A 27,011-nucleotide genomic window follows, 5' to 3' on the forward strand; every position below is an offset into this window, starting at 1 on the left:
AATGAAAAATTTGTAGGCATTATTTAAATACAAATCTTATTTCTTAAAACAATGCAAATCACCAAAAACAGTATATTTTAACACCATCACTACAACATTGGTATAATAAAGTTTTCAAATTTAATCACGCTCATTTCAATTCTGACATCCATTTTGTATCAGGACCATTTTATATTGTCGGCAAGATCAGATTTCTTTGATTCATTCATTACGTACATTCATTTGCTGCGATTGTTAAAACTGATTATTGTGGACTTTGATTTTCAGCCAGTAGTTTGTTGAACTTAACTGAGTAAAACCTGGGGCGTTGTGGTACGAATCACTATTGCGGTGACAATGATTAATGCTTTCACTTGGATTAAAAGAAGATGAAAACCATTGTGGAGAATTGCACTTTATTGTTTTCTTTTTTTTTTTATTAACATTTTCTATTTAACAAATTATGTACAAAACAAAAATAACTGGCTTTTGACCAATGGATGGCGGCCTACATAAGTTAAAAAAAACACGGCACTACATATTTTCATTAAAACATTTACAGCAAAATACAATCCGAACACCAGCTGTGGCAGTTCTAAAGTACAGGAATTGCTTTGGCTGAATCCAACCATATGAATGCTTCCTTCGCATGCTACAAGGTCGATGTATCTCTCACATATCACAGTCACGTGTCCGTGGTAACATTCACCAGTCGCTCGTGTCTCTGATCATACGATGCTCGTCCTCTTAGTACCAGTCTCTGCTCCTCTTCCTGCAGTTGACCGCTGACTATCACAACACACTCGTACTCGACATTGTGTCTGCAAAGGTGGCAAAGAAATGAATGATTAGAAGATTAATTCATTTAGGTCACAACCAAAGAAGCTTGGTTTAGTTTTCCCTTGGTACAATACATCGATTCGCGAAAAAAACCGGAGGTTGCATAGAAGCGAGGCTAAGTGGCCCTCGCCAGCTAAAAAATATAAAGTTAACATGAGCGCGTGGGGCGTTTCAAGTCGGAAAAACATGTCCTTCACAAATTCGCCACAAATCTTGATCCTTATAAGTTCAAAAGCATAAGAGAAGTAATTTATGGTCTAGCAGGTGACAGGTGAAATTTTAACAGCTTGGCGGATAGATTTTGCTGCCGACTACTGAGCGCTAGCTCGAATGAATATTCCTTCGCCAACAAAGGATGAATTTTTTCGCCGCTCGCTTGAGGTAGATAACAGTCAATTTTAGATTTTGTTGATCGATAAAATGACAACCTTATAATTCACAAGAACTTTTAAAAAACAGATTTTGCTCTGGGAGGTCCTTTGGTTTTCGATATGAACGAAAACTTTCCAGTATTGACAGAGAAACTTGTATAAACATGTCAGTGGCAAACATGTCAAGTTTCCAAAATTCTGTGACTGATAAAATGCAGCATATATTTTTGAGAATTTGTGATAGGCATTAACTTTTTCAAGTTAAAATCAAATTAAATTTAACATGCATTTGTGTTACAAGAGAAAATTACTTCAGGTTAATATCGATAAAATAAAGCCGCCTTTCGTATCCAAAAAATATTTTTAGGAACCGAAGCAGAGTTGTTTTGTTTTATATAGAACTGTTATAGACAGAGAAGCTCGTATTAACATGTCTCACAATCTTATCGTTCACATTCTGTTACTGTTAAAATATAAGTGGAGGTATATAGCTGTCGCTCCAACTTGTGTGACCGAAATGCGGTAAGACATTAAAATTAATCTACGGTAAATGTATACATAGATCAGTTAGACGCAAATGTTGAGTTGTTGCCTGCCTGCCTTTCATCGCTCCCGCTACTAGTCTACTACGCACAGACCATACCTTCGCGTGCTGTTAAAATTCGATCCAGTTCACAAATGAAGCAATTCACGTCTGTGCAAAATTTATTAATAAAAAACCGGCTGAATGTTTCGATTGTTGAGGGATTTTCCTGACTGAAACATGTCACAACAAACCACATGCGAGTTTCTCTGTCAAAACAAACCGCTCTATTTGTAAATATTTCTTTTGATATGAAAGGCAGCTTTATTTAATTGATATTAAACTGACTTTCCTTGCTACTCAAAAACATATACAACTCAATTTACACCTGAAACAGTTCATGTCCATCAGAAATTCTACTAAAAAATCTGCCGCGCATGTTTAAAAGTGACGGAATTAGAATCTTCAAAATATTTGCGAGACATCGCCTACTGCTAGTTGCTCTTTTTTATAGATTATCTGTTTAGACCGGAATTTCAGTCGGACTGAAAACCGAAGAGCCTCCCAAACCAAAATCTGTTTTATAAAGTTCTTGTGAATCACAAGGTGTTTTATTGATCAACAAAATCCAAAATTGAGCAAAGAAGGACTAAAATTGAGGTTATGAGTATTAAATTATTCGATTACAGAGAAGTCAACAACATCTTACCGCTTAACTGTATGTAAAAGTAAAATTTCACCTCTTGCCTGTTAGACCTTAACTGAATTTCTTCTTTTATACTTTTGAGCATATAAGAATCAAGATTTGTGGCGAATTTGTGAATGAAATGCTTTTTCCGACTTGAAATGCCCCACGCGCTCATGTAAACTTTATATTTTTTAGCTGGCGAGGGCCACTTAGCCTCGCTTCCATGAAACTTCCGGTTTTTTCGCGAATCGGTGTATTAAGAATTTTTCTTTGTTCTGTTGTGTGGTATTATGTGATAATGAATATAAAATAAAGGGGAATACCAAATTGTACCAAGGGTAAAATTGAACCACAATAAAACAGAAAGCTAGTTATGTTATCAAACCTTTAATATATAAATTTAGGCAAGCCTAAAAGCGGAGCTCCCCAGTTAATTATTTTGCACTTTATTGAACTCTGAATTCTGGCCATTGTAAAACTTTAAGGCTAAGAATTTTATATTCGTTTTATTTTTTTAATAAATAATAATTAATATTTTTCCTTATTTCTTTTTTACCGTGTCCGGGGGGGGGGTACTCCCTAAAATTTACTATGGGGGTGTGCCGTTGAGTTGCTGAGACTCTGGACCTGTTCCAGAGACAAAAGGTTCAATTTGCGACCCTGTTCCAGACAAACACTGCAAAGTAGGTACCCTGTTCCAGCAATACCGTATTTATTCGATTAAGCGCCCAACCTCTAATAAGCGCCCACCTCGAATAAGCGCCCACCCTGAAGGTAGAAAAAGTTAATAAGCGCCCAGCCTCGAATAAGCGCCCACCCCCACCCTGCTTAAAAGAGGAATTTTGATTGTTGTTGAAGTTAAGATTAAAATTGACTTATTACTACTAAAATACTATCCCGAAGACCGAAATTTTTTATTGTTTTACTGAAACTTTTAATGAAAATTTAAAATTCAGCTTTGCTACACCTTCACGTTTAATTGTTATACATTGTTTTCTTGCAAAATAAACGTACTGCTTGCTTAAAAATGGTGAAAATTTAATAAGCGCCCAGCCTCGAATAAGCGCCCACCTCGAATAAGCGCCCACCCTCAAGGTCCAAAAATTTAATAAGCGCCCAGGGCGCTTAATCGAATAAATACGGTATCCACAATGGAAATATATGAAGATAGATATAAAAACACTACCGTACATCACAAAGCTCTCACTTGACTTCGTCTGTGGCTTGGAGATAAAGCGATGAAAGGAGCGGAGTTTCATAGCTATATACTTGATAGTGTTTAATCAGGATTCTGGGAAAACAATCAACCCTGTTCCAGAGTCAAAAGGGTGATTTGTATACCCTGTTTCAGAGTCAGAGAGGCAAAAAGCATACCATGTTGAGCGGCACATACCCGTATAGCTCTTATTTGGGAGTACCATCCCCCCCTCCGGGTACCGTGTACAGCAACACCAAATAAGAGAACAAACAAAATCAATCAAAATGTTATAATTCCACCGAAAGCATTATCATAAAGAAGTCTGGATGGGAAATTATGTTGCAAAACGGGCAATTATGTTACCTTCATGTAGAAAAAAAGGAGGGAGGAGTAGGGCTGCATGTCGGGGTAGATAGGCATATCACATGGCAAATTAGGCATTTTTGTTGTTGCTTTACCAGCTTTAAAAGAAAGAAAAAATCACTTTACATTTAGAGTATAAAGGAAATAACAAACATCTACATTTATAATAAGGTTGATTTTAATTTTTTTCATTCACTCATTTATTCATTTTCATTTTCACTATTTGCCTATATTTTAATTTTGAATGGAAATGGCAGAGGTTATAGCTAATGGTTTACAGCATGTTGCCCAAACCAAGCTAACTCCAAGCAAACCGGAGTGAAAGCTAACCACAAGCAACTAACTAACTCCGGAAACAAAGAAGTGACATTCTGTCATTCCACCGAACAGGGTCACCCCATCCCCAACCCCCCCCCCCCCGCCCCAAAAAAAAAAAAAGAAAAGAAGATAGCACCTTGTTCACTTTTACATGTCTTTTGACTCCCCTTCCTCTTAAGGGGTTTCACTTCACTTACAGAAAAAAAGCAAAAATTCTGGGAAGCTAGAATATTGTTTGTGAGTCTCAAACTCAGTTTTGTTATTTGATTACCCAGAAAAAAAATAGAATCATGTCTGCTTGTGTATAAAACTATGCAAGAAAAAATATAACATCAATACTTTGACTACTCTTTTAAAAATTTGTTTGTATTATTGTCCACATCTTTATGGAGTCATGTTGCCCATTTGTCATGGAGTTCACAAAGTAAGCAAGTGAGTCACAATTTGGTTGCTACATGGTACCTTATGGATACTGCAAATTTTATCTGGCTTTAGAATATTTCACTTATTTTAAAAATATAGCTGTTCTTATAAATTGTACACAGCATACAATACATAAGAATGAAATTGGTAATGCATATTGCTTGCAATAACGGTTTTAAACTCACCTATACTTTAGAATTACAGTACCACCAGTTTCAGCATAACTAATCCAAATTCAAATAATTACATTGCTTTGTAACTCCACTACCTCCCCCAAAGTCAACCAAAGATCTTATCATATAATTAGACAACTACATGTAAGTCCTGTGTAGTTGAGGGCTCAAAACATTTGGACACTTGCAGGTCATGTTAACTGGCCAAACAGATTTTAGCTTGGTCACATGTGGTTTCTTACCAGTCAAAACATTGAAAATAGCAATTTTAAACTACCACCATTTCTGCTGTTACTGTTTTCGCTGCATATTTTTGAAAAGATCACTTCATAATGCCCTTGTTACATCTAACAAGATGTGAAAGTGACAGGTCAATCAAGAAGTCGTTTTCTGAAGTACACTGTAAATAGGTTAACATTTAAAATCTAAATTTTGCTTATTTGCAGCTTTTCTTGATTTTAATTTACATGTAATTTACTAGTCTCTTAAAAATAGCATCATGACGACACCCAAACATCGAGCTGGATTTAATCTTTCCTGTTTTCTATTTATGTCCTTGTCCTTGTCTGTTTTTGTGTCTGTGGCACTGCAAACTCTGCAACTCATGTTAACCCTGAAAAAAGTCAAATGCCACAGATTAAATTAAAATTGATTAATTGTCATCAATATCAATAATTTATAAAACAAAACACTTAACTTGAGCTTGTTTAACTGAAGCCAAACCACTGGATGCAAAAGGATCCATTAGATATTTAACAGAGATGGATCAGCACAGACTGTTTTTTTTACTGATAACTGCAAAGTCAACTAAATATTTTAATAAACTCAAAGCATCACTGCAAACCCTAACACCCCCTCTTACCGGTAATTAAAAGGTTTGGCCTTTAATCAACCCCCCTCCCCCTCTCCCTCCCGCTAGCCCTTTTGGAACTTCCATTGACCTTACATGGGATGGATCTGAATATTTGGGTTTTCCTTGGTATAAGAACCTGTGAAAAATGTCTGTTTTGAAGCTATTGTTTTCCTGCTCCATGTTGTTTTGAGGCTCTTTGATGCCTTGTTTCACTGGTTCATACACTGAGGATGAGCTGGCCATGGATTTCTGCCATAACCACACATTGGAATTTGTGAGGAGTTTGTGAGGGGATGTGACATTCAAACCATTTAACCTTCCACAGTGAGGATAGGGTATAGATATTTTCTGGTACAAGATCTAGGCATTTCATGAAAACATACTTTTAGTGAAATATTAAGAGGCTCCGACTGAGAATATGAAGAATCGTTGGACAGGCTGGGGAAATCGAAAATCTTGAAACTTTGCCTGAATAACACCTTTGGGGAACTATGTTCGAAAATATTATTCTCATCTTCTAGGAATTTATGGTTTTCGAGAAATTAAGAAAAAACGAAAATAACGGTTTTAGCTCATTAAATATGCAAAAAATATGCGTAAAAATGGCAAAGTTCTCGATATTCCTATAAAAGCAATTTTCAATGCTCTGAATCGAAATAAACTTAGAATAATAGCTTGACCTTTCTTCTTTCAGGCAACATACATCTTTAATTTTTTCCGGCTATTTTGAGGTTTCCTTCGCCTTTTAAAATATTGCTTTATCAAGCACTTCGGGAAAGGGCAAAAATTGAAAAACTTTTGAGGCCAAAAAAGCACCTTGATATGTCCGATATCGAGTCAAACTAAACACTGTGCAAAAGCGCAATGTCTCTTCTGTTATAATATTAAATAAAAAATCTGGGTATCAAGATTCACACAAATGAGAAACGAAAGTTTACGACCTCCTCGTGTCTAATTTGCATAAAGCTAATTTTTGAATTCGTCCTCCGCTAAGTGATCTGGTCCGCTAAATTTAAATTTGGGAGCTATGATTTGCACAAAGAAAGCAAGTTTAAACTTTATTTGATTTTGTTGACGACTTATGCTTATCAACAGGTTATATAAACGCGAAGAAAGAAGAAAAAACAGTAAAATCATCGACTGAGCTCATTGCGTGACCTGCGTCACGTTATAAATTTTCTTGTCAACAATTGAATTTGATTTGTTTGTTAGTACTCAGTTGCATTTTAAATTTAAGATTAAAGAATGAGATAATAATATCATTCACTTACCTGAAATTGGGAATGATTTGTACTTTTTATTTACTCTGGCGGGTAACTCACGTCAAAGCCGTAACTTGCGTAGTATTATTAATTTGGAAGTTGACTTCAGTTATAAACATAAACGTACATAAATATTATGAACATATATCGCTGTTAGTTTCCGTTCAGTTGTCATTTATAATGGAAATAAAATACGAAAAGTTTCTCATCTTGTTTTAAAACAACTATATAAAAGGTTAAAAAAAAACCATTCATTCATTTATTCAGATGCACATCACAAAATTAAATTAATTTATAATTCAATTTAAAGAGACCGAACACGTACACAGCGACAGAACTCGGCGCCAGGACATTTAACACAAAGCACAAAATTATTCGGCTGAAATTTAAAAATAGAATGACCCTTTACAGTTGTGCCTCTCTTGTTGGTGGGGCTTCAGGAGTCCAAGCCCAGAAAATCCAGAATTTGTCCAGTTTGTAAATTACAAAAGCACACTTCAAATTTTGTTACATCTTGTCTGACAGATACTGAAAGCATCGATAGCGAAGGAAAATTGTTAGTTGCCCGTACAGGTAAGGTAATTTTGTTTTCTTTGAACCACATCTATGTTTGGGTAACTGAATTAATGCAAGCTTTACTATCCAATACCTTGGGATTTTTGTAGCTCAAGAATGCCAAGAACATACGACAGTTTGTCATAAATACAAGAACACGCTCTTTCGCTGGCGGACTGGAGAGCATGATGTTCTATACCAATGGAAATTGAGAGCCATAAGCCTTCTTTCACTCGGGAGGATCGCGGAATAGCAAGCAACCCTGCTCTGTTTTACAAGAGACGGGTATAGTTTGAGCTAGATCACATAAGCTAAAGCATTAACTTTCTGTTACTTAATTTAGGTTTAAGCCCACAGTAACAACTTCCAAGTAAAAATTTAATGAATAATAGCCTACATGATTACTATAGTATTTCCTAGACTTTTAAGTTAAAACACTTTCTTTAATATTGTAAATTTAATATTGGTTTTAAGTTATAAAATGACAGTTGACCTTACCCTACTAGCCTTCAGTACAAGCGCTTGCTGTTGGGCACTTTTAAAAAAGCCCAACAATACCGCAGGCTAATCAAAGTTTTGCGGTTTCGCGACGTCTCGGGTTTCAAGTTACAAGCAAATAAGTAAAATTTTATCACAAGTATTAAATGCGCCTTCAAAGGCAGAGTATTAGTTTTTATTGACTGTTCTCCTAACTATGCTTTAACTTAACACACATTCTACAACCCAAGATTTCACTTGTTTTGAAATCGTGCCCGGACGCTTGATTTTAAGCCTGGTTCTCATATGATCGTCCCGATCGTCTCTGTCGCTTCTGTCGCTTCAAAAAGTTTGCTTCCTCCAATCACCGCAGACTTTACAAACGACAGAAGCGACAGAGACGATCGGGGCGATCATATGAGAACCAGCCTTTAAAGAGCACAGGCGATGGAAAAATCACACGCAAAATTTAACTCATGCCTGCTGAAAATTTTGTGACAAACTGGACAAATTCTGGATTTTCTGGGCTTGGACCAAGCCCCATCAACAAGAGAGGCACAACTGTAAAGGGTCATTCTATTTTTAAATTTCAGCCGAATAGTTTCGTGCTTTGTGTTAAATGTCCTGGCGCCGGGTCCTGTAGCTGTGTACATGTTCGGTCTCTTTAATCTAATTTTGTGATGTACATCTGAATGAATGAATGGATTTTGCACGATCGAAACCTTTTATATAGTTGTTTTAAAACAAGATGAGAAACTTTTCGTATTTTATTTCCATTAATGACAACTGAACGGATCTAACAGCGATATATGTCCATCATAGTTTTAATAATTATTTACGTTTATGTTCGTAAAAAGTAAACTTCCAAATTAATAATAACTACACGATTTATATTTTTGACGTAAGTTTGCGAGTAAATAAAAAAAAGGTATACAAATCATTCCTAATTTCAGGTAAGTGAATGAAATTATTATCTTAATCTTTAATCTTAAATTTGAAATGTAAGAGTCCTAACAAACAAATCTTTCCTCCGATCTTTTTAATTCAATTATTGACAAGAAAATTCATACCGTGACGCAGGTCACGCAATGAGCTCAGTCGATAATTTTACTGTTTTTTCTTCTTTCTTCGCGTCTATATAACCTGTTGATAGGCATAAGACGTCAACAAAATCAAATAAAGTTTAAAATTACTTTCTTTGTGCAAATCATAGCTTCCAAATTTAAATTTAGCGGACCAGATCACTTAGCGGAGAACGAATTCAAAAATTAGCTTTATGCAAATTAGACACGAGGAGGTCGTAAACTTTCGTTTCTCATTTGTGTGAATCTTGAGTACCCAGATTTTTTATTTGATATTATAACAGAAGAGACATTGCGCTTTTGCACAGTGTTTAGTTTGACTCGATATCGGACATATCAAGGTGCTTTTTCGGCCTCCAAAGTTTCTCATTTTTTGCCCTTTCCCGAAGTGCTTGATAAAGCAATATTTTAAAAGGCGAAGGAAACCTCAAAATAGCCGGAAAAAATTGAAAGTTTATGTTGCCTGGTAGAAGAAAGGTCAAGCTATTATTTTAAGTTTATTTCGATTCAAAGCATTGAAAATTGCTCTTATAGGAATATCGAGAACTTTGCCATTTTTACGCATATTTTTTGCATATTTAATGAGCTAAAACCGTTATTTTCGTTTTTTCTTAATTTCTCGAAAACCATAAATTCCTAGAAGATGAGAATAATATTTTCGAACATAGTTCCCCAAAGGTGTTATTCAGGCAAAGTTTCAAGATTTTCGATTTCCCCAGCCTGTCCAACTATTCTTCATATTCTCAGTCGGAGCCTCTTAATTATTTGAATTGTCTACTAATACATTGTTGTTGTTTTGAATGTCATTGAAGAGAGACACACTAACTCCCGAGTTAGGATTTCGAGTTAGGATTTCGAGTTGGATTTTTGAGTTGGATTTTCGAGTTGGATTTTTGAGTTAGGATTACAAGTTGGATTTTCGAGTTGGATTTTCGAGTTGGATTTTTGAGTTAGGATTACGAGTTGGATTTTCGAGTTGGATTTCGAGTAAGGATTTCGAGTTGGATTTCGAGTTGGATTTTCGAGTTGGATTTTCGAGTTAGGATTTCGAGTTTTATTTTCGAGTTAGAATTTCGAGTTGGATTTTTTTTGACAAAGCAAAACCCATTACAATTATTGAAAGCTAACCATAAACAGGCTAACTGGAGTGCATAGTAGGCTAACCAAAGTGAATAGTAGGCTAACAGGAGTGTGTAGTAGGCTAACCGGAGTGCATAGTAAGCTAACTGGCGTGTATAGTAGGCTAACCGGAGTGCTTAGTACGGTAAGCAACTTGAAAATCCAACTCGAAATCCTAACTCGAAATCTAACTCGAAATCCAACTCGAAAATCCAACTCGAAATCCTAACTTGAAATCCAACTCGAAATCTTAACTCGAAATCCAACTCGAAATCCAACTGGAAAATTGAACTCGTAAATCCAACTCAAAATCCTAACTCGAAATCCAACTCGAAATCCTAACTCGGTGAATAGGCAACCTCCATTGAGGAGTTGAATAATGAATGCAAATATTTCACAAAGTAAGAAGATCAGCAGCAACCAAATGCAGATTAAAGCAGCTGGGTGAAAAAGAACGAAACTGAATAAAAACATATTTCAATTATAACTAATATAAACTAGATACCTGATTTACTTTGCTGTTGTCCACTTTGCACAGAGCATTCTATACCAAGTTCAACAAAACTTGACTGTAGCCAGTAGGTATTCTTCATTCATTGCGGCTTAATGGCAGAATATAACACTACCTAAAAGAAGGATTGACATAATAATCTATTAAAAACCACCACACTAGCTGTAATTAATGGCCCTGTTTATAAAAAGAATTTATAAAAAATTCTGTCTTATTTAATGGATCTCATCAAATATAATAATATTAGCCTCTTTCGTTTATACACTCAGTGTAGTGACCCTTCCTTCCTACAATGGGATATTTAGCTTTTCTACTTGGAGATTTCTTGTTAACTTACTTGTATAGAAAAAACATTGCCATTGCAAAGATACACATTCAACACTGTCATTAAGTGATAGTCAATGTAAGGTTGCATACACAGCTGCATACAGTGTCTAAAATGGCATGAATTACAAGTAGAGCGAACAATTGTGTTTTATAAAATTACTCAAAATAATTAACTAAGATAGTTTTATGTGGAAACAAACTGAGTTTTTTGTTTGTTTCTGCTAAGGTGTGGTAAAAACGTGTCAACGCAAGAAATTCGCAACGTAACGATCTCTTAGCGTATTCGTCCACGACCCTAAAATAGTTCGTTCAAACGAATTCCAACAGCGAGTAAATAAGAATAAATAGATGAATTAAAAAAACTAAAACACTAAGTTTAGCTGGGAGTTTAAATAAAAACATTAAGTCATTAACAGCTCATGAATTAATCGGAGGCGAAGCGGCCGCAGTTTTTCGTATTATTATCCAACCGCGTAGTACATGTGTAAGCATATAATTACAGATTTTCACAAAAAACATGGACTTAGTGTATTCAGTAAAGTCAAAGTTTGTTACCTCATATTTGAAGTCGGAGAATGCTTGTCAATTCACAGCAATTCAGCAGGGCAAAGCTTTCAACCAGCTCATGAATTAATCGGAGGCGAAGCGGCCGCAGTTTTTCGTATTGTTATCCAACCGCGTAGTACATGTGTAAGCTATAAATTATAACTTACTCCAGCACCACCGACCTTTGAATTATCTGCGAAGGTCTATTTCAGCCTTTTCCATCCGTGTAGCTATTGACACTTCTTTTTTCCTTCACTTAGCCCTTCACTTCAGTTAATTGCGTTTAGCTCAATTACTAGAGCTGGTCAGCCGCCGAAACGGTAGAAACTCGCTCGCTCTCCACCTGTGCCATTTTTTCGGATCTCCCCGTAAGCCCTTATCGTTTGCCATAACTTCCATGATGTGTAAAGCCTTTAGACGGGGTAGACCGAGAAATATTTACGTAGACATTTCTTTTTCCTGCTCGGTTTCTCCTTGTGCTTCGTTCAGCTTTCAAACTGACCGGGTTGTTCACTTTGTCCTTCATGTAAATCTAAATGGACTGACCATGGAAAAGTACTTGCGCCCGCGGACCAATAGCAATGCTATCACTTGGTCAGCGGTCAACTTCAAAAAAACACGCGACCTTGACTAGTTCTAAACCTGAGCCCGCGATATGGTCATGTGATACTGGTCAGCGGATACGTTGTTTTGACAGCTGTCAATTAACCATAAAATGGATGGATGTCCAATATCAAAGATCTTAGTCGATTACCTCACTCATTTCTGGTTAACGAAGGAGGCAGAAGATTGTCTCCCCTCCCCCTCTGCTTGGGTTGCCTTGGGACTCCCCTCCCCCTCCCCGAGAGTCTGTACGCGCGCGCGGTCGGGCGTACGCACCAAATTTTTTCGGCCTCCTGGGTTTACATCAATTCTCTCGTACCCGCATTACCCATGGTGCTCCGCTCCGCGCGCTGGCGCGCGCTGAGGAGCTCCGCTATAAAAAAAAAAGAGACATGCTTACTTGGCTGTGAAGGTAATTTTAAGCAGAGTTTTCGTCTTTGCAGTAAAACTCGTGTTCGCCTCGAGATATCCTTCGGTCGGATTCACAACGAAAACATCCCGACTAACGGAAGGATAGCGTGGATCTGCCAAAAAAATAAAATGGAAAAGAAAGATAATGTAGTTTTCAAGTAATACATGATTGCTCCTCCAGCCTAAAGAGTGAAATTTCTCTTCTAACAATGTACAACCAAGCTATTAAAATCGAATGACATTATATTTGCTACCACCACATTTAAAAATGGATGTGTTATTGTCGTGTTAATCCCACAATAACTCATTGCTGAGCAGCCTTATGCCTCTCACAAAAAACCCCTTCATTTAAAGATGACTTTTATTTGCATTAAAATGAACCTGTATTCGCTGTTTTCACCGGTCCCATAATACATCTTGTTTACCCCCCCCCCCCCAAAAAAAAAGGTTTGCATGAGCATTGTTTTCAATTTCTCTTGTATTTACAATGACGTACAATCGTCCCAAGAGAAATTGAAAACAATACTTATGCAAATATTTTGGGGGTAAACAAGATGTATTATGGGATCGTGAAAAAAAGCGAATAAGTATTTTTCATGCATATGAAGGTTCGTATAAGCCTCGTTATGAAACTGAGGCGAAAGGCAACTCTGAAAGAGCCTACTGACGTAACAAGAACATTTGAAACATAAAATTTACATTGCTAGAAAAAATGAGAGAAAAAAGGTCTCAACTTCTTAACGATTGCTATGTGTCTTGTGCATTCACCATTTGTGATAGCTGCAGTAGCCTGTTGACAAGTGTGTGGGGTCACTGTGTTGTGTTCTCTTGTAGTGCCTCCCTCCACCCAAGTGTATAAATGAGTGCTAATAAATTGTTATGGCAACCCAACTTAACTGTCGAGGGAAAACGATAGACTAGCTCCTCTCCAGGAAGGGGAGGGGAGGGGGGGGGGGGGCAATGTTCCTAGTCACTTCATGCTGCACAGTCGGAACTGATTTGCACTACCTTTATTGACGACCCAGGCGGAGGCAGACTGGGAAGGATTGTACAGAGTCACGTGCTTTTCAACTGATTGGCCAACCAGGCACGTGCCAAAGTCCACAACATCTTGAGACAGACGGAGGGTGGGTACCGCTATAGAGGCCATCAGAGGAATCAACTAACAAAACGAACAAAGAAATACTGATAAGCTACAATCTCCGAGCCTGTTAACATGATTCCAGGATGACGTAATAGCATTGAGAAGCAGCCTTATGGTCAAACTGTTCGTTAAAATTGCACATGTGGCATTAATGAGCACATGATAACATGTTTGCGCGAAACCTGCGCTATCTTTGTTTTTGATCTCGCGCAAAAGTCACGCACGTGAAAACGCGAAAGGTTGAGCCGGTCGACACCGTCGACCGTCATTTCGGAATCATGTTATCAGGCCCTTATACACAAAACGACAAAAATTAATGAACCAGAATGAAAGGTATTGCCCACTGTAACGAGAAAAATGGTCGCGCGAAAACTTTTCTCTCGCGTTTTGCTTCTCGCTCGAACATCAATGATCGCTTCTCCTTCTTTTCACTGCTTGTCTCTCTATCTAAGTAACATTTCATTTAATCATCACTATTTCATTTATTTATCAAAAAAATTATGGTATCATAAATCAAATATCGCACAAAAAGGGGTAGTTAAAAAAAAAGGCGGCTGTAAATTACTAAAATCACATGAAAACCCCAATGTCTTCTTCAACCTGAGTTTTTATAACGCAGTTATCAAATCAACATCCTATGCTCTTCACTCTCACATTGGACAAGCGGCGGATAATCGAAGGCATTTTGAATGACATCTCTCATTACCTGTGTAGTTTTGTTCGAAAATTCAACTTTAAGGTCTCGTTGAAAGACAAGTTTTCTGTCACCGTCTTCTGAGGAAATGAGAACCGTTCCATCGCCTTGTTCCTGTGCTGCAGTGATGTCGTTCACTTTACGAACAAGCTCGTCAGACAATGAAAACCCAACCTTTAACTGAAATGTAAGAGAAAAAAAATTATTTTTTTTTCAGCGCGCGAGCGGGCAAGATGAACCGAAAATCCTGCAATCTGATTGGTTCCGGGAGCGGGCGGAATTTTCCGATCTTGACCGCGGTCAACGGAACGGGATGCAGTTCCGCTCAGTTCCGCGCGAAATCATTTTGCAGCGCGAGACGAACGAACACATGAAAGTTTTGCTCTGCAAAATCGAAATAACTGTTCATCAACCGTTTTAAATTTGAAAGGACTAAAAAGCAGTGAAAATAAAGGCCTCAAAGTTCTTCAAAAGGCGAGTATTATAATTATTTCTTTCTCAACAAAATCGAGTTGTAGTTTACCGTTCGTAGTTTGCCGTCGCGTTGTTTGTGCATTTTGTAATAATTTTCACGCCATTGCGGTAAACTTTCCGCGGTTTTTAGACTCTATCTATGAGTTAAACTGCCTTGTTTATCTGTCAAGTTTTGCTAAAACAGAACACTATTTGCCATCATTCAAGGAAATGAGATTCTTTATTTAAAAACGGATAATTTAATTATCACAATATTGTGCCGTACGTAGACACTGCGCATTTCATTCAGTTTGGCACTGTTTATCAGAATAAAAATCTGCTGAGAAAAGTGCAGAGATTATTAATTTGTTAAATACAAGTGTGAATAGCTTAAAATACTGCTTTCCAGTCAAAGAGTATTTTTTAGCCAGAGAAATAGGCTTTTTAACACCCTGCGAGCAAAGATTCTTTCAAGACTTTTCAAAACATTTATCGAGAATTGTTCGGGAAGCCGACTGAAATCAATTTAAATGTGCTAAGTTTTGCGGCATGTTTGCGCTATATTTATGACTTCATTTGCTTTTCTTGATTCTCTGCAGTGTAAATTAAATATGCTGAACCTTTTTTGAGTACGGTTCATTTTAAGTGAAGCTATTTTATTTGGAATTAAATAGCAAACAGCATTCTTCATTCTTGCTCGTCGATCGAGTCGGACTCAAATCAAATCAAATCCGCGCGTATACAAACAAAGATTTTGCGACGCATTTTTCCTTGGTTTCTTTTCCAAACAAATTAAAGTAGAAAAAAATAAAAACGTTATTTGCCGGCCTAGGTTGGTCCGTATTGGGAAAAACTGTACCCTCGGTCTTGAGCACGGCCGACCTCGGGTACAGTTTTTCCCAATACGGACCTCCCGGCCGGCAAATAACATATATATATATATATATATTTATACCATGCCATAGAAAATACAGCCAATCAGAATACAGGAAAGCCGTTGTATATTCGACGGTATTCAACCTAACCTTCCCATCATGCGCTGCGAATTGTATTCTCGACGAAATTTAGTAAGCGTATTTTCTATGGCATGGTATAAAATAGTTACACAACACTTTCTCGTGGTATACTATGGAATATCCCACTTGTCACTTGTATTTTCTTGGTATACACACTCGCCTAAAGGCTCGTGTGTATACCGAGAAAATACAAGTGACTCGTGGGATATTCCATAGTATACCACTCGAAAGCGTTGCATAACTAGTATATACAAGTGATAATATAAAGTGTGACAGGCCAAACACGACTCCCGCTGGTTGCTAAATGTTAGCCTTCAGTCTGCTAACGGAGGATTTAATTATTGCTCTCTAGAGCCGTTTCAGTGATGATCTTTATGCCATTGTGTTTGCTAGCTCTGTGGCATATTACGTTAGGTTTATCGGCTCATGTTTGTTGAAAGATTCTTAATAGCCTTTAAAGGAATGTATTGTGTATCGGATCAGTGGATTTCTAACCCGTCAACTCGTAAAGCGGGGTTCCACTGTATATCACAATTATTTTCCACAAAACTATTTTCATTTAGCGCGGAATTCCAGTAATGCTAGCTTTTTCAGAGCGTTTTCGTTGAGAATTCACGGCGTTACACGACGCACAAATGTAACAGATTTTCTGTCGCTTTTAAATTGGCTTTCTGTTCTTACATTAGCTTGCAAATGCATTTGTTTGTGACCTTTCTATTTCTTACTTTCTTTGCACTTAAGCCAAATCATTATCGAAGTTGACTAGATGATTGAATTCACCTAGCCAAAACCATAAGAAATGTATGGAACCCAGTTCGGAGAATTCACAACTTGACATTGCGAAGTCAGTGAAACATGTCACCAGGTAATTACAAAAGTGTAAAGATAAAATAGCCATTCTTACAATAGCCGAGGAAAGTTCACTAACCTCTAATGTTTTAGCGGGTTTGACCGTGATGCTGCCTGGGGTTTGGGTCTTAGATGTCTTGGCTGATGGAGGCGGCTCGGTGGAGATGATCTTAAAAGGCGCCTTCGCTTCAAACTTCATGGTCAGCGGTGTTTCTGTAGTGTTTCCCAGCACAAACCGATGGACCAGCGGTGTCGCCCCATGCAACTGGTGACGATTTAAGAGCAGTGTTAGGCACACAGCGGTCAAACGCAGCGCGCGTGCGCAGTTCATGTGTAATTGCCGCCAAAATTTTCCATACAAATTCTTAAATTTTCCGTAAACTTTTGCTTTAAAGCCAAAAGTTAACGCCGTCCCTGGAAAGTTAAGGTTTATACGTCGCTTATGGATTGAAAATTTGATAATTCATCTCCATTGAGTGTCCCAGCTTGAACTGTTCTTTCACCGTACTATTTCTTTAACAATTTCTTGCAAAAGTTTGCCCACTTTCGAGTCAAAAGTTCGAGGCGGCGAAGGCAGGACGTGACGTCATTTTTTGCGTTTGACGGCTGTGTGAGTGTTAGGACAGTTGAATCGAATTGTTACAGAGGACAGTTTTTGTGCTGTTCATTTTTAATGACACAACAAACAACTGCAACTTATTTCTACACAGGTTTTGAGACAATTGGAAAAATGTCAAAAGCATAGCTCCTTCAGTAGAGCAATCTCGTTCCCAGAGCCCGCGTCCCCCTTGACCAGCGGTCGGAAAACTCAATGGCTCTGGACGAACCCAAAACCAGAACCAGGAAATCCTGGTTCCGGTTTGATTGTGTGCGTGCACTGGAGATTGTGGATGAAACGAACAAGGTTTCAACAGCCAATCGGATTAGGCAGTCTTTTTGGCGGGCTTTCAGACAAGCCCAGAGGTCCCGGTCCCTGGCGCAGACCAGAAGGATCGCAGTCTCGGGGGACGACATTGTGGGCAGAGCTGAAAGGGTGGACAAAAACTGAAGAAGAAAAATTTCTTATTCTTCCTAACCCAATATCAATACATTTTTACGGATTGAAGAGGTGACTTTTCTTGCTTAAAAAAAAGAGGGGGAGTGAACTCGACAAAAAGGGTGTGAATCGCGCCACTATTCGCCCCAACCCCCATCTCCCCCCCCCCCCCCCCCCCCCGACACACACACACCACACACACACGGATCCTCTTCTAGTTGGGACTGATATCGATAATAAGGTGAGTTGGACGTTTTTGCAACAAACAAAAATTAAAAAATAAATAAATAAATAATAACCAGTTAACACACGAAAACAACTTACCAAATCAGACGCTGCTGTAATGAATTCAGTTCCTTTATCTTCTTCTGTTTCGAGGGAAAGTCTGTAACAGAGAAAACAAAGAAACATATGAACACGTTTATTAGAGCGGTAAACATCAGAAATAAGATTACTTTGCTGAAAGAGTAAACGTAAGGGTGAAGAGCCCGGTCGAACCGGTTTGTAATTCCTGTCGTAAAACTAGACTAAGTAAACAACAACAACAACAACAACAAATGACATTTATTAACCCTCGATAACTGATTTAGCACAAGTGCCAATGGGGGCAGCACTCATTAGAAACAAATATTACAAATTAACGTGGCTTTTAATAGCTTAGTCAGAATTAGACATGCCCGTCTTTGGTATTTTATCACAGCTATACAAAAAACGCTACGGGAAATCTTTTAGCACAAACGTATGCTCAATTCCCTCTGCATGTATGTGACATGCTTGCGTGTATTCAGCAAAGCCAAATTATAGAATACATAAATCACATGAAATAACATTGCAGCTCTGAACGCAACTTAAGCAGTTGCGAAAAGCAAGCCTGAAAATAATAATAAAAAAAATTGGGATTCGATTCAAATCGGATTCCAAACCGTAACCTCTGCAATACCGTGCAGAGGTCAACGTGAATTTTAATTTTTAGGCTTTCTTTCGCAACTACATAAGTTTCGCACACAACTGCGACGATCTTTGTTGTGTTTTAAAAATCTTTCTCCAGCAGTTCAAATTTATGGAATTTACAATACTTTAATTTGACACTCCCCTTACGGGGCTTTTCAGTGACAAAAAATTACAGTAGAAATTACAATTTTAAAATTATAAAAAATTACAATGATAAACATTAAAATGATAAAAAATTGCAATGATAAAATTTGGATAAAATGAATTACTCTTAACGGGCATGTCTAATTCTGCTGATCTAAACTCATTTCATATACAGTATTCACAGTATTCACAGTATTCACAGTATTTTCTCGTGCCTAGGCCCCGTCGGCTAAGTGAAACGAAAAGGGCTATGGTGACGAGAATGTGTCTTCCCTTACGCTGTAAAACTTACAAAGCAGGATCGATGTTAGCTGTTATGTCCAAGCGGAAAGGTTGTAACTCCACTCCGTGTGATCGGCTCACGCGTCCAGGTACTTCAAGGAGCTGCAACATACAGGGAAAAAACAACCACAAATCCAATAAATTATGGTACAATCAATATAAGTAAGCACGTAAGCCTTTATTTAAATAGGGTAACTCCATCAAATTTACATTTAAACCTGTTATCAACAGAGGCCCTAGTAAAATTAAAATTACTAAGTCACAAAAAAACCTTTCATTGTACCTAAAATAATAATAATAATAATAATAATAAATTATTTTCTCCTCTTAACTGCAATAAAGTTGTTATAAATAAATTTAAATATAAATAAATTATAAATAATAATGATGATGATGATGATGATGATGATGATGATAATGGTTTATTAACAGAAAAATGGAAGTAAAAAACAATCGAGGTGGTCCGTGTCACCTACCTGCTGATCTAAACTCATGTAAGCGGCAGCATAAGCCGTGCATACTTCTCCAGACGCGTTTTCCGTGTAAGGATAGAACGATATCTTGGCAGACGAATGAGCCTTTGCAGGAATCACCTGAAAAGAACCAAAGGAATTTATTTGCGGGATTGTAACAGCGCTTTGTCACAATAATTATATTAAGTCTAGATTTAGATGTATAAAACTACCGGTAAAATAGCTTTTTGATCGTAATATCTCTCTAAAGTAAAGAACGACATTCCTTTCTAAAGACTTCCAGTTCTAAGAAGTTCGAGCCAAACTTTGTCCAATGGTTTGTCAATATTGCAACCTGTTTCTACTCCATTCACTTCTTAAGAAACGGGTTTGTTTTTTTTTAAGGCCGTTTTTTTCTGTTTCTGTAATTTTATATTATTATTAGGAGAAGTCACGAGAAAATTCCTGGATTAGCTTAACCTTAAGTTGAGCAGCCTTCAGCATCTAGTCCTACAAAATCCAACCTGGCATTATCGTTTGGTTTTCGACAACCTTAGTATGTTTTGGACGTTCTCAAAATCTTTTGTAACATGCCACCGACAGCCAGTATTTTAAACCTTCAAACGACTCCAGACTAACAGCACTCACGCATTATTGTACCAATCACAGATAGAGCAGTTTTCAATTGAGTGTCGTAAAACCAAAACCAAAGTAATTACTCTGGCCAATCACAAAGGACACAGACAATCCAGTGAACCAATCAAAACTCGAAGCAAATACTAGCTGGCACGAAGCGCAGGAAAACGTGCGCGAGCTAGTCACGATTGGTTTTGGTTTTACTCCTGATTGGCTGAGAAAGTGGCGCGAGATTTTTAAGCCAATCAATAAGCGTAGTAATGCAAAACCAAAGCAAACGCAATTTACTTTCGACACTTAAGTGAAAACCGCTCTAATCCAAAAGAATACACAGTATTGTGTGACGCAAGCTATGACGTAGGTAGAGAACTGTCCATCAAACCTGCTGACTAGGCGTGACTTCAAATGGTTTGTTTGCACGTGCTCCTTCGTGCTCCCTCAGTTTAACTTGTATAAAAGGTTTCTCCTCACATGGATAACAGTCCTGTTCCTGGACAGTTGGTACAACTTCCTGGCCGTCCTTTATCACTGGTAGCGGCTGTCCAATGAATACCAACATGTCCAGGAGTTGGGTGTCCTGTGGTACGATGTTGTATGTCTCCCAGTCCAGGCGTATGTCTGCGGGGAGGAATTCAAACGAACTTTATTCATTCGATACTTTTTAGTATTTATATTTTTTCAGTTCTACTTTTTCATTCAAACCACTCAAAATTAGCGCATCCTGGTTTTTTAAATTGGGCGAACTTATTAATACATACTAGTTATGCAACGCTTTCGAGTGGTATACTATGGAATATCCCACGAGTCACTTGTATTTTCTCGGTATACACACGAGCCTTTAGGCGAGTGTGTATACGAAGAAAATACAAGTGACAAGTGGGATATTCCATAGTATACCACGAGAAAGTGTTGTGTAACTATTTTATACCATGCCATAGAAAATACGCTCACTAAATTTCATCGAGAATAAGATCGCAGCGCACGATGGGAAGGTTGGGTTGAATACCGTCGAATATACAACGGCTTTCCTGTATTCTGATTGGCTGTATTTTCTATGGCATGGTATAAAGCAATGTTCATCCCACACTTGTCCAGTCAGGAAATCGAAACACTGTTTATCCGCATTTATTCGTTCTTTCCGCATTTATTCGTCCGTCCGTCCGTCCGTCCGTCCGTCCGTCCGTCCGTCCGTCCGTCCGTCCGTTTGTTTGTTTATTTATTTATTTGTTCCTTACATGTGATGCAATACATGTTACACATGTTCGTTGCAGGAGAGTCCTGTACGCATGTAAAATCAAATGGGATTCACTCACGCGCTGTTCCCATCGTGGCTTTGTAGCTCAGATGGTAGAGCAGTGGACATGCAACCCAAAAGTCGTGGGTTCGAATCCCACTTGAGCCACTGAATTTTTTCAGTGGTCAGGATTTACAGTGTAGCATTGTCATTTATTTGAAACAAACAAGGATCTTTCAGTTTTGGCCCATCTGGTGGAGGCCGTCGTGAGCTCTCCCATCACGCGTAAGTCACTCGCGTGTTGTACCTGCCACGTGATCCACCGTGCGCGAATCCCATGAAACAGCCCACTACGCTAGTTATGATCAGAATATACGATAAACTCACCATATGGACTCGTGTTGTTGATTCTGAGAGATCTTTGGACTGAAGGAGCCCCAGATACATGCGTTCCAAACCTACAGAAAGGAAATCAAGTATTGGCACTTTGTTCAAAGATGTTAAAAAGTGGTTTCATTTCGTTGCTAAAAGCTTACCGAAGAATTGGTGACTGGTCTTTTGTCATCTGGAAATTCAGCGGACAGCCTACAACATCCATTTTGACAGGAATGTACATAGGATCAATACCTTCAATCTGGAACAGAAAGTGCAAAAGTGTGTCACGCGCGACTACGTTACAATGTCATAGCATACAGTGTTGCGTTACATAAATCATAGTAACTTGGCTATGGTAGCGTGAAACATACCTTACAGACAAGCAAGTCTCTGTACTCGCCCCACATGTCACTGTGGCCAGAGATTTCTATCACTTGGTAACCGTATGGTAACAATTCACCCGACGCTGGATTCGGCACAAATGCCGCTCCTCTTCTGTCACGCAAGATGGCTTGACAGTAATCTAAAAAGGAAAGAAATAAGTAAGGGTTAACGCCACTTACCTGACGTGCTCTTCAGCTGTTTCAAGTTTGTGTAAACACAAAGAAAACAAATTGGCCAGGATTTTTTAACGTTATCTGATTAGACAAAAACAATTGGTCACTCTGGGTAACTTACTCGCAGGGTTATTTATTTAATTTCTTTAACCAGTGTAAAATTAATTAAAGGGAAGGAGAGAGGGAGAGAGGAGGTAATAAAAGAAGGAAGCAAGCAAGCAATGATGGATTGAAAGGTTTGACGTGGGAGGCAAGGAAAGAACCAAGCAAGCACGTTAGCATGTAACAGGGTTCGTACGGGTCATGGAAAACCTGGAAAGTCATGTAATTTTAGAATTTCATTTTCCAGGCCTGGAGAGTGTGGGTCATGGAAAGTCATGGAAAATGGTATTGATTTTACAAAATAAATAAGGCAGGTTATTTTTTGCGAGGAAAAGGGTGAAAACGTACCCGAAATCAAGATAATTTTCGAAAATGTCCAAGAAAAATGGTCAAATTTAGGTCAGGGAAAACTTTGAAAAGTCCTGGAAAAGGTCATGGAAAGTCATGGAATTTTAAAAGCTCAAAAGAGGACGAACCCTGTGTAAAGAACAAAGAAAGGGAGGGATGGTGCATGTATTCTGACCTGCGTGAGCTTTAATAGCCGTCTTGCTGATTGGATCAGCAATGTTTGGAGTCCTTCCCAGAAGTCGTGTCCTAAAGACAAACCAACAGAAAGGCCAATTAACAAAATACGGTAGTTTACCGTCAAATAAACTAATTTAAAAAGTCTCCTTAAAAAGCTGAAAAGGAATTCATATGGCTAACGACCTTTTGATAACAAGCAGTCTCAATAATACACATAAGTAATAAAACAATAAGCTAATCACGGTTAATAACTGTTTAAGAATAAAGTGATAACGAACCTTTTGCCCTGCGGAGCGCCTAAGAAAAGAGACAACAACAAATAGATTAACTAAAGCACAAAAAGACAAAGTCTTAGTCATTCATGTTTTTTTATTTTGAGTCGTAATATTCACCTGGCGTTTTTCCAGGTTACTACAATGGTTTAGTTAAGAGATGTGATTAGATCTGCATATAACAAATTGGTGTGCCTCAGAAGTGCGCCACAGTTTATTTGCCAACCAGCGATCGGGAAAGTGACCGCGCGAAAACTGGAAGCTGGGCTTATCGGTCTATCGTTTCCAGTTTCCTCGCGCATTTTTTTTATTGCTCGCTGCTGACCTTACTGCTTCGCTTCTTACTTGACGCCCGCGATCTTCAAAGAAAAGTAACGACTGCTCTCATGTCAGGCATCTACGACACACATCTATCCACTTACCGTCAGGCGGAGTTGGCGGTTTAGCCGCTTTAAAATGATCCATCTCCAAACTAAACCGCGCTCTAATGGCTGAAGTATTGGTGAGAACAAGGGTCGTGCGAGGGCAACTGGCCAGCGGTACTGTTTCAAAATCTAGCAGCAACTCCCGGTCGTCAAGGGAAGTTTCCTTAATTTCTTCAGGTCTGGATAGAAAAGAAGCAAAATTTGTGGAGGACTATAGCGGCAAAATGGAAAATGTTTTTTTATTTTATTTAGTGAAAGACAAACTATCGGCGAAATTCAATTTCTATAAGAGGATTCAGAAAACGTCTCGACAAAAGTTTTCAGCAAAACTGTTCTTCATGGATACGTTTTAAAGGAAAGAATAAAAAGGTGTAGAACACGAAGGACGTGTTTAAGGATTCGTCAATAAGAAATGAAGTAACCTCAAGTATTTTGTCAGGTGCGCCGACAGTTTGCAGTATCTATTTGTACTCCTAGATGGATAAATGCTATCTCAAGAGTAAAGCGTTTTGCACAAGAACAGAGGGTCTGAATGGGGGGGTCCACATGTCGGTAGTCGGTTAAAAATTCCTTACTTTGTCGGTTGTCGGTTAAAATTTTCGACCTTTGTCGGTTGTCGGTAAATCTCAGTTAATGATTAAAAGTACAAGTTAATTATTAATATTTGTTATTTAATTTACGCAGTATTAAGACTTTAAACTCTATAGACGATATGAAAATTTGTAATAATTCATTATTTGGTTGCACTTAAACCTCGTTGACTCTGTTTTTCTAAGCAGCGTGTTCGTCTAGTACCGATAAAATCAGTTTGCATCAGCAAATGCTCGTCAAATATTACTTACACATCGAGCGAAACTGAAATTTGGACCGTTCTCAGAAAAGAATAAATTTAAAGGCAGTGTTATTCATTTACCAATAAAACAGAAAGATACTTATAAACTCTTTTACTCTTTTACCCATTTTTCTTTTTAATTTTTCGATTTTTGCTTTCCTGAAAAATGGACGGTGTATACAAACATTCCGTTCAACAAAACAGCAAATAAAAATCGTCAGTGGAACCAAAGGTTAACCACGTTAATGTTTGAGCTTAATGCTGTAACTACAGAACTACATGTGAAACATTTAACTTCGCTGCACACTAAAACTAATACGGCTAATAGAACGTTCCACACACCGTTGAGCTCACTGCTGCTTTCATCCGATATTAAATTTGGAAGCTCAAGCAGCCACTGTTACAATTGCAAATTTTCGCATTTTTCCCGTAAGCGTTTTCGCCAGGCGAAATAACTTCAGCGAGAACCCACCAATGCCAAATTAGCTTGGAAACACCTTTATGAGACAGATGAGATGAGATTTTTTTTTCCACCGGAACCCGGCTTCGATGGCGTTCGATGGTAACCTCCTCGCCTTACAATCACTTAAACCTGTCACCACGGTCAACGCGCAGTGAAAATACTACAGCGGGACGCCTTGTGGCCTCGATTACCAACCACTGTTCTACAAATGAACCTCCGCTGCTGCTCGAAAAGCAACCCTCGTTCCCAGGGTCTCTCTCTTCCCGACCCTGGGAACGAGGTTGCTCGAAAAGGTGACAGGAAACTTTATAATTGACTAAATTTTGAATTGGTGTGGTTACTACTGAACTAGAAATTTCCTTAGCTAGACATAAATTCAAAATGCTGTTCTTTCTGAATACAAACGTCCGTATAACATCGGACCATGTCGGTTGTCGGTTAGAATTTATTTGTCGCTAATCGGTAATTTTTTCGTCGTTTTGTCGGTAGTCGGTAATATTTTTCGCCCTTTGTCGCTAGTCGGTTAACCCCATTCAGACCCTCAAGAACACAGTATACATATAAATGGAGCCGGCCAGGGGGCCCGTTTCTCGAAAGTCGCGAAAACTTTTTGGGCCCGTAAAGCCATTTTAAATCATCTGTATTTGAAAAACAAAGAAGTGTATATGCCTGAAACTTTGTATTAAGCAAACCTCTGTTCATATGAAAAATATCATGGAATTAAACAGCTCTGTAATCATGAGGTTTGAGATTTTGCTATGGCTTTTCGGGTGCGAAAACTTTTCGGGGACTTCGAGAAATGGGCCCCAGGGCTCGAACACGGACCGCTAAATCTGGCGTGCACTGTGCAACTAGCTCACCTGTCAAGATCAAAGAACTTCGGAGTCTCAAACGTAACACTCAATCCCTGCACATCAGCTGCGATTGACAGCCACAAAGGGTCTGGCATCCGCACCACCTCACAACACGTGATCAGATCGCTTACAGGGCCCTGTGAGACAGTTCAAACAAAAAACATGAAGTACCGGACGACTTAAGAGAAAGGCCTGGACGCAACACAATGAAGGGACAACTAGGGATTTCATATACGCTACCTTTTTATGTCCCGTAAATGTAAGTTTGATGGACAACTCCTCTCTGGGCTCCAGCCATCCATCTTTAGGTTCGAAAGTTAAAGTGTAGTCTCCTTCAAGGACCTACAGCGGATGAGTTGAAGCGTTACAATTTTGAACGGGTTTTCACGTACAATTGGCATGCCAAACATTGTCAAAATCAATGTTTTGGTCTAAGAGGTGACCCGTAATGCACTAGCTTCCCATTAGAAAGGAAAAAGAAAAATATGAGAGAAGAGGGTGAAATATTAATTTTTAAGGGGGTTATACGAGCTTGACTTCTTCAAAGTGTTATGTTGTTAGCTTCTAAAGAAACTGTTGTGCAGCGTCGGCGGGCAAGTGAAACATTTAGTTGGTTATCAACTGAAGGTTGAAAACGGTAAATAAACCGCCGGAGCGTTTTTTTAAAAGCTGACGGGCGCCCTTCGTCGGTGCAAAGTTCGAAACGTCAGATTTTCAAAATTCTCTACGGTGGCTATTTATCTTTATCAACTTTCAGTTGATAATCATAGATAATCAATTAAGTGTTCTGCAAAGCGCGCAAGCTTTTTAGGTTTGTTTCGACAGGTTTTTGTTCAAAATTGTAGCTACAACAGACGTGCATTTTCTCGGGAAAAAAAAAGTCTACTCTTTAGATTAGTAAACATCACATAAAAAACAAAAAGATCGTTTGGTGCTCACTTCTTTCCACGCAAACTTTGCTCGCAGCAGTGACTGATTATGGAGCACAACTTCTCTGCTGACAGGGACACCTAAATAGACCTTCTCGATGTACATGTCACACGACAACAGACAAACTTGAGGTCTTTGTACTTCAGCAAATACTGATAAATAG

The 27,011-nt window shown here is 38.4% G+C and overlaps 1 protein-coding gene and 1 long non-coding RNA gene across 3 annotated transcripts in view; both read right to left on the reverse strand.

Moving 5' to 3' along the window:
• Window positions 1–388: 388 nt before the first annotated feature.
• LOC144661696 (deleted in lung and esophageal cancer protein 1-like) overlaps window positions 389–27,011 on the reverse strand; it is a 46,054-nt gene continuing 19,431 nt past the window's right edge. For both annotated transcript variants that reach the window (XM_078522504.1, XM_078522502.1), the window contains exons 21-38: window positions 26,858–27,011; window positions 26,159–26,260; window positions 25,925–26,055; window positions 23,767–23,948; window positions 23,351–23,369; window positions 23,071–23,141; window positions 22,260–22,411; window positions 22,050–22,147; window positions 21,901–21,971; window positions 20,662–20,897; window positions 19,668–19,784; window positions 19,202–19,293; window positions 18,139–18,199; window positions 16,858–17,043; window positions 14,473–14,640; window positions 13,631–13,784; window positions 12,612–12,735; window positions 389–800 (exon numbers count right to left, since the gene is read on the reverse strand). In XM_078522504.1, the coding sequence (XP_078378630.1) occupies window positions 665–800; window positions 12,612–12,735; window positions 13,631–13,784; window positions 14,473–14,640; window positions 16,858–17,043; window positions 18,139–18,199; window positions 19,202–19,293; window positions 19,668–19,784; window positions 20,662–20,897; window positions 21,901–21,971; window positions 22,050–22,147; window positions 22,260–22,411; window positions 23,071–23,141; window positions 23,351–23,369; window positions 23,767–23,948; window positions 25,925–26,055; window positions 26,159–26,260; window positions 26,858–27,011 (2,254 nt within the window). In that variant the 3' untranslated portion in view covers window positions 389–664. The remainder of the gene's footprint in view (window positions 801–12,611; window positions 12,736–13,630; window positions 13,785–14,472; window positions 14,641–16,857; window positions 17,044–18,138; window positions 18,200–19,201; window positions 19,294–19,667; window positions 19,785–20,661; window positions 20,898–21,900; window positions 21,972–22,049; window positions 22,148–22,259; window positions 22,412–23,070; window positions 23,142–23,350; window positions 23,370–23,766; window positions 23,949–25,924; window positions 26,056–26,158; window positions 26,261–26,857) is intronic.
• On the reverse strand, window positions 4,626–12,423 carry LOC144661730 (uncharacterized). Its single transcript, XR_013572339.1, has 3 exons — window positions 11,618–12,423; window positions 10,730–10,850; window positions 4,626–5,489 (listed from the first exon to the last, which is right to left on the reverse strand). It is a non-coding gene; the product is annotated as an uncharacterized LOC144661730 (long non-coding RNA).

The sequence above is a fragment of the Oculina patagonica genome, chromosome 7 (assembly GCF_052425735.1).
Source record: "Oculina patagonica isolate OP01 chromosome 7, crgOcupat, whole genome shotgun sequence".
NCBI classification, from domain to species: domain Eukaryota; kingdom Metazoa; phylum Cnidaria; class Anthozoa; order Scleractinia; family Oculinidae; genus Oculina; species Oculina patagonica.